General features: G+C 52.0%; 2 protein-coding genes across 3 annotated transcripts; both read left to right on the top strand.

Moving 5' to 3' along the window:
• Positions 1-105: 105 nt before the first annotated feature.
• On the top strand, positions 106-2,902 carry H257_18421 (hypothetical protein; the record flags this gene model as incomplete). The annotated part of the gene is made up of 5 exons (XM_009847468.1): positions 106-1,086; positions 1,138-1,411; positions 2,047-2,168; positions 2,258-2,820; positions 2,893-2,902. The coding sequence occupies 5 exons, from the start codon at positions 106-108 to the stop codon at positions 2,900-2,902; spliced, it is 1,950 nt and encodes a 649-aa protein (XP_009845770.1).
• Positions 2,903-2,930: 28 nt separating this feature from the next.
• Positions 2,931-7,354, top strand: H257_18420. 2 transcript variants are annotated; one of them, XM_009847467.1, is made up of 13 exons: positions 2,931-3,183; positions 3,227-3,408; positions 3,456-3,859; positions 3,909-3,987; positions 4,033-4,397; positions 4,449-4,823; positions 5,088-5,543; positions 5,598-5,726; positions 5,804-5,875; positions 5,947-5,996; positions 6,057-6,367; positions 6,427-6,761; positions 6,836-7,354. In XM_009847467.1, exons 1-13 carry the CDS (start codon positions 2,972-2,974, stop codon positions 7,190-7,192), a joined length of 3,327 nt encoding a protein of 1,108 aa, XP_009845769.1. In that variant the 5' UTR covers positions 2,931-2,971; the 3' UTR covers positions 7,193-7,354. The 2 variants fall into 2 exon arrangements, with proteins under 2 accessions (XP_009845769.1, XP_009845768.1); XM_009847466.1 differs by having other exon boundaries at positions 6,057-6,761.
• The last annotated feature ends 201 nt before the right edge of the window (positions 7,355-7,555 follow it).

Genomic DNA, 7,555 nt, shown 5'->3' with positions numbered 1-7,555 from the left:
ATTGGGGACTCACCCCCCCCTCGAAGCGGTGACCAGCTCGACTGGAGCGTGTCGACTATTGAAGACGAAGACAGCGGCGCAGACGAAAATAGGCGTGAGCCGGCGATGGCTGCCGTGGCCAACAAACTTGACGACAGCTGGGATGACTTGTCCACGGTGCTCATTACAGAGTTGTCGCCCCCTCAAAGCGGCGACCAGCTGGACTGGAGCGTGTCTATGGTTGAAGTCGAAGCCCATGATGACGGTGCTGACGACAATTGGCGTGAGCCGTCGGTGGCTGCCGTGGCCAACAAACTCGACAACTCCTGCGATCATTTGTCAACAGTGCTAATTGGGGACTCATCCCCCCCTCGAAGCGGCAACCAGCTCGACTGGAGCGTGTCGACTATCGAAGACGAAGACAACAGCGAAAATTGGCGTGAGCCGGCGATGGCTGCCGTGGCCCACAAACTTGACGACAGCTGGGATGACTTGTCCTCGGTGCTCATTGGGGACTCATCCCCCCCTCGAAGCGGCGACCAGCTGGACTGGAGCGTGTCTATGATTGAAGTCGAAGCCCATGATGACGGTGCTGACGACGATTGGCGTGAGCCAACGGTGGTTGTCGTGGCCACCCAACTCGACAACAGCTGGGATGATTTGCCGTTGTCGTCGACCTCATCGGTGATTGATGTGTCAACGCTTGACTCGACCTGGGGCTGCTCCATACTGTACTCGAAGGACGCATTGTCGTGCATACTCGACAACGTCATGGCGACAGAGACTCGCCGCCCAAGCAAGATCCACCCTGCGATGGTCCAACCTCTATCGGCAGCATTGGCGATCACCGGCCCTCCAGCACACAGCCTTCCGCTGCCCAAGTTTTGTGTTCCCTCGTCTCCCAACCGAACCACAGTACCCATGGACAACGAGAGGAAGGCCGTAGTCTCCCCGGATCAGTCGGTTGCTACCAACAATGCTACTGCTCCTGCTGGTCACATTGATGGCGCACGTCCGTCCGTCCAAGTCGGGCGCCGCCGCTCGTATTTCAGCCTTGTGTGGGAAACCATGTGGCGCATCCTATGGGTCGGCTACGTAATGTTTGCAGTACGTTTCCACTTCTATCTTTCCACCAAGCATCATTGTGTCCTTCCGTAGGTTATTGGTGAGAACGATGCAGTACCAGCGTCATCACTCCAAGATGCACCAACCAAGGTGCAAGTGGGAGCCCACTGCGACCAATCGGCTGGTAAATCCGGTCAGCAACTGGAGGCCATGACCAAGACAGTTGTCGAATGGACGGTTGCGATGAACGTGCCAAAGCATCAGGTCCACCTCCCCTTTGAGGAGTCCCACAAGGTTTCGTGGGACACTGCCATGGAGGACTTGCGCCGTCGACTCGGCCACGAATTGGAGCCCATGGCACGCCATGGTAGTTAGTACATAATTTAACTTTTTTGCGAATATATATTTATCTTAACAATATTAAGGCGTAATGGCGTTTGTGGTATAATCCACGGGTGCTTGAGAATGAACTCCAACGGCAGGCAATGGGCCGGGTCTTTGATATGGAGTAAATCTCACGCATTGATGGAAATATGCGGTGGACATCGCAAATCCACCGATCGAATGCGGTTGTATGTAGATGTGGTATCTGTGGCTTCAAGTGGCGGCGTACCGACTGATAAGTCGTACATGAGCACTCCAAATGACCAGATGTCCACCTAAAAGTCAGATTTCAGAGGTCGTACAATAATCCACAATGAGAATTGGTGGGCGTACTGTTGTACGGTACTATTACCACCAATTGTCAGGGATCATCATCGATAATATATTAATATCATAATACTTCGAAGTAAGTTGCAATACGTACAATAAATATATTGATTATATGAACAATCCAATACAATTTACTACGTAGTATAAGTTTTATTATTTTGCCGGCTACGCGATACCTCTTCAAACTTCCTGGGGGGCTGCCACGTCACAGATACCACTTGGCTACACTCATAGTCACAACACTAGACATACCACTCCCAAAAATAGTACGTACGTAAAGTCTCGCAGGGGCGGGGGTGGCGGCGGTGCCAAGGGCAAAGTCGCGGCGGGAACAGGGGGTTCGTACAGACCAAATGGAGGTGGAAGTGGTGGACAATGTGACGGTCACAGCCGCCGCGAGGAACTCCACCGTATCGTCGTGGGACGACCCGTGGAACAACACGAGGAGATTGTTTCTGTGGACGCCAAGAGCTTCGTCCTGGATATCGTGTCGGACTAGCTGCACAAGCTCGATCGGGGGGCGCTGCTCAGTTTCTACATGAGCACGCTGTTCGCCCAGGGAAACGAACTTTTGTGTCCGCAAGTGTGTCGACTGTTGAGCGGGCTCAAGTTTGGCTCGTCGCTGTCGTCCATTTTGGCTCCTACGTTGGCCAAGCAGTCGGTGGAAGACAATGCCGTGGTACTTGTGATGGCCTTCGTGGTGTGCTTGAAGGCGAATGCGAATGGTAGCGGAGGGGAAAAGAAACGGACACCGGACGTGCTCAAGACCCACTTGGTGGCGTCGTTTGTCAAGGTTCTGGTCACTCCTCAGTTGGAAGCAGCCTATTCGACGCTCGTGTACGAAGGCATGCGGATTGCAACGGCGTGTTCTTGGATAGTCGCGACCCAGCTGGTCGCTGAGACGAACCTGGCGGGGCTGCTGCAGTTGCTGCGAGAGTCCAGCCTTCGCAAGGTGGTCGCTTCGTATCATGCAGAGCTCGTGGACGTGATAGCAGGCATTCGCACGACGCACGCAGAGGACAAGCGGCTGTTGGTCGATGACTTAAGCTTGACAGAGAATGCGTTTGTTTATTGCGTTTTACTCCCGATAGTACTAATAGTAATAGTAGTACTATCGTGCTTTTTTAAATTTAGCAAAGTATAAAAATAATCACGTTACACAAGTTTCTAACCAGATTTGACAACACAACGCCTTCGCACGCACGTACTTGTCATGGAGGCGGACTCGACAGAGACTTCGGCAAGAGCCCAAGACACCACATCATGCGCTCCTGTGTCTTACCAATTCCACTTGTTCGGTGCGTTCAATGCCGTGTGCAGCAAGGGAAAGAACGGCGTGCAGACGTGTCAAGCGATCTCGTCGTACTTGCAAGACAGGGCAGCCCATGAGCAGTTCTACAGCAAACAACTGGCCAAGATCCAACAGTAAGGACACGATGGTAGTGTATCTGCACTAACAGACATCCAGGAACGTCAAAACTGAAGATTGGGCCAAGCACGTCGCCAACACATGGAACACATTCCACCACACGATCGCCGCCATCTCGTTGGAGTACGCCGAGTTCTCAAACATGCACACGTCGAGCATCGTGTCTGGTATGAAAGCGTGTACCAGTCAGCAAGAAAGCCAGATCCAGCGACTGATCACTGGTATCCTTCAATCTCCTCGACAAAATTCACACTGGTCGGTCTCATAGAGGGCTCGAAGCTTCGAACACAGTACGTGGAATGCATGAACAAGATGTCCAAGGCCAAGGAACGATACGACAAAAAGTGTGCGGAAGCCATCGACACGATCCAGTCGATTCGCCGCCCGCCTGCCGCCGACGGCACTAGTGACAAGGTGGACATTTTCTCCAAGGTATGGGACAACACCGCGAAGGGTCTGGGCTTGGGCTCCCTTGAGAGACAAAAGCAACGTATGGCGTCGTGCCTGGAGGACGTGGTAGCGTCCGAGGACGCGTACGTTCGCTCCGTGGACGCCATGAACATCCAGTACACGAGCTATGAGCGCCAAGTCCAAGAAAACCTCATCGCGTTTGAAGTCACGGAGGAGCAGCGCTTGGAGTACATCAAGGATCTGTTGGTCCGCTCCGAAAAGGTATCGTCGACGTGAATCCCTCCATATCGATCAAAACTCGATAATGTAGTCAAGGAATGCCATGATGGGTCGAGTTGAGCGACTCATCAGTGGCATGCGCGAAGCTCTCAAGTCGATCGACGTTCTGGGTACGATGCCAATGACGTTATCGAGGTCTCACTGCTTGGTATTAGACGACATCGACGACGGGTTCACCAAGCTGTTGGGTCTGAAACACAAAGAAGGCAATGACGTGGAGCTGCAGGTGGACATTTCACCCGCCTCTATCACCGCCCTCGTGCTCAAGATGCAGACAATGACGGACCAGGGCGTGGTGTTCACACACACGATGCTAAATACGCTCGTCGAGTGCATCTCCGCCGAGGAAACCCTCGTGGGGGCGCTGGAGAGGATCCACACATCGTACTCGCCCTTGTCGAACGAAGCCGCGACGCTGTTCTCGTCGGCGGCGCCCGTGGTGTTTGCCGAAGGAACGACGCTCGACCGGGGATGGGGCGCCGTGCTCATGCACATGCAACGCGTGGCCTACTTGCACAAGGTACGAACTTCGGAATAGAACCATATGTCATGTATCTGTTGGTGCCGTTAGGAATTTGGGTCCCTCTTGGCCGAGCCCGTGTCGTTGAGCCTCGACACCATGAAAACCGAGTACATTGAGACGAAACTGAAAATGGACGACGAGCTGCACCATCTCCTGGCGTCGGTCGCGACGGACATGGCCAGCCATACCAAGCTCGAGCAAAAACTCGATGCCAAATCCAAAGAGCTGGCAGTAACCAAAGCGTCCCTTGCATCGAACATCGAAAAGGACGCGATGCTGCAGCGGTTCATGGAGAGTCCCGTGGATCGAGAGCGAAAGCTCGTGGTGAAATCCGACCTGTTGCAGGACGAAGTCGCCGACTTGAAAGGCCAAGTGGACGCCAGCGGTGCCGCGATGACCGCAAAACTCGAGCTGCGTCGTCAAGTACAACACATCTTTTTTTGAGATTGTATTGTCCTTTTACCCAAAAAGATATTTGTGCAGATTGGGCAAATCTTTGGTAAAATTATTGAATATTTTGTATGCATGCAAAGAGGTGATAGCAATCACACTAGGTGCTACACTCATTTCGATGATAATTTCCTACAATCTGATTGGCTCATTTGTGTTTTTCTGCCGATTCTACTGCACATTTGGGTTGCCAGTTTAGAATAAACTCAATCATCTAACGTTGTATAACGTACATAGGACATTTGCCAGATTGTGTCGCTGTGTATGAAGAACGAAAAGTACCGGCTGGACGTGAAGAAGAGCTCGCTTCGATCGCTCGTCAAAGCGCACGAGCACTTAGTCGCGGGTCTGCTGCACGCGTCCACCGCCGTCTTAAGGGAAGTAGAAACAATCAGCCCCGTCAGCGACATTCGCGAGTTCATTCGGCAAGCGCAAGTGCCATGGCAGGCCCACGAACCGATGATCCCGACGCTGCATGGGAACGCATTGCTCGCCACCGAACTCAAGACTTTTGAGAAAACGCCTCAGCCCAAGTTGTCTCGCGCGCTGAGCTCGCTGTCCATCCGCACCGCCACCATTGCCCCCACCGACGACAGCAACAACAAGACCGCCGCCCTCCAAGACAAAGTGCTCGCGGCGGAAGCGGAAAAGGAGGACTCGTTTGGGCACTCGGACTTGCAAAAGAACTTCAACGTACGTTTACCAATATTTCATATACGAACAGGTGTCATCAAAATCTGGACATAGTTGCCACCGTCGGAGCAAGTGGTGACGAGCTTTTCGTGTGCTTTGTACCTCAATAATTTCCCACATCATGGCCGATTGTTCTTGTCGCAGTCATACTTGTGCTTTGCGGGGTGGCGGGAATCGTACGTGGTGAGTCCTGTGTATTTCACGCAATGAATACTATGCTCATGTAAAATATATAAATATATATATCGATACGTTTTTAGGTCGTTCCAATCATTGAAATTGCGATCGTTGAAAAGAAAAACACGGCCCTTGTCGTGCCGAATGGTATGGAGGTAAGGTAGTTGAATCATCATCGATTATTATTATTACATGGAGTAGTGTCGTCACGCCAGTGGAATTGTAGCTGACCACCACAACCCAAGGCAAACACTTTTTCGCCTCGTTTATCTTTCGGTACGTAATTTATATATTTATAAAAATATCAAAAACATATATGTTCGCTTTGGGCTCTAGGGATGAATGCGTGCAAGCTATTTTGCAATTGCAACAGATCAAGAAACAAACGCAAGACATTTTGGCCCCAGAGCTCACGACTGCATTAAGTGAAACCCCCAGTGACGACCCCACGATTGCATTCGTGCCAGCCGCCACGACGACCCTTGACCTGGTTGAGGAACTGGCGATCCTGTCGCAAGACTACGACACTGTGGTGGACCAACTTGTGCTGCCCTTCAGTGTGGACGTCGCCTTTACCCAGTTTTGGCAACCGACCACGTTCTTGACCACGTTGCTGGAAAGTTGTGGGGAAACGCTTGTCAACGTTGGTAGGTGCAGATAACAACGGGGAACTGGACACTTCAAAATGGCTGGCGTTGGGATGTAGGGTCGTGGCACAGCAACGAGACGTCGTACGCAGCCTTTGACCGGCTCGAGCAGTTTCAGGCAGTCCGTACGGTTGCGTACACGCACAATAAAAAGTACATGGTCGGCCCCAGCAGCATTCCCACGGTGCAAAAGCAACGATTGAAATATGACAAGGCCAATGGGTGCTTGGTGCTGACCGTCACGACCACCGTGACCGACGCGCCATATCACGACTACTTTCGAGCCGAAAGCCGGTGGGTATTTTCTACTGCTGCCACACACAGCCCAAACGAGTGCCGACTCGACACGGGCGTTCGTTTGCATTGGATCAAAAACACGTGGCTGAAGAAACAGGTATCAAAACGACCGAGGATCCCAAAACCCCGTCACAACGGTGTACGTTCGTTGCCCATGGTGATATTTTCTAGATTGAAAGTGCGACAGCGTCCGAGTCGAAAGAAACCATGAAGTACTGGACAGTCCAAGCCATTGAAGCATATCAAGCCAAACCAGCACAGGATGTACCAGCAGCATCCCCCGAGAGTTCCCCAGAAGTAGAACAACCAAAGACGACTCGAAACACCCAAGTCCTTCCACGACCTCGTTCGATCGCCGAGTCATTTCCATCTCGTTCAAGGGATATCCTCGTCCTCGTTGGCCTGGCGATCGTGCTATGGTATGTGCACCAATTGACGGCAACGCTGCACCACGTTGTTCGCGTCCAAGCAGACCAGCAAAAACTCCTCGACGCCATTCTCGCACAGTTATCAAGTCGTCCGCGTTGAGATTATCTGTTGTTTTAACCATCTTGGAATAAATGCAGCGACTCGAAATTCAAGCGTGGAACCATAACGTTGTTAGGGGGTGGCGACAGGATCGCAGCGCTACCACGTTCGTGTAATGATTGGGCTAATGCACGGTTAGCCATAGATAGCTACATCCATAAAGAAATACTAATTTGTACCGTGGTCATGGCATTGCATGTCAAAGAAGTTGGAGTTTTGGTCAGCGCCTTCGTCGTTGTTCCTGTCTTCTAAAAGTTCACAGGTTAAGGCCAAAGGGCTAACGTATCCCCTCAACAAACGTGCCTTGACTTGGAAGGAACTCGTTCAACACGTCGCGAATCATGCCCAGCATACCCCCGTACG

Source organism: Aphanomyces astaci, assembly GCF_000520075.1.
Source record: "Aphanomyces astaci strain APO3 unplaced genomic scaffold supercont1.164, whole genome shotgun sequence".
Taxonomy (NCBI): Eukaryota; Oomycota; class Saprolegniomycetes; order Saprolegniales; family Verrucalvaceae; genus Aphanomyces; species Aphanomyces astaci.
This window is presented reverse-complemented; position numbering and strand designations above follow the sequence as displayed.

Bases quoted from the DNA above. Each gene is read 5' to 3' on its own strand.
- H257_18420 (XM_009847467.1), top strand. From the start codon at position 2,972: ATGGAGGCGGACTCGACAGAGACTTCGGCAAGAGCCCAAGACACCACA. The intron at 5,727-5,803 runs GTGAGTCCTGTG...ATACGTTTTTAG, and splicing joins GGTGGCGGGAATCGTACGTG to GTCGTTCCAATCATTGAAAT. The intron at 5,876-5,946 runs GTAAGGTAGTTG...GTGGAATTGTAG, and splicing joins TCGTGCCGAATGGTATGGAG to CTGACCACCACAACCCAAGG.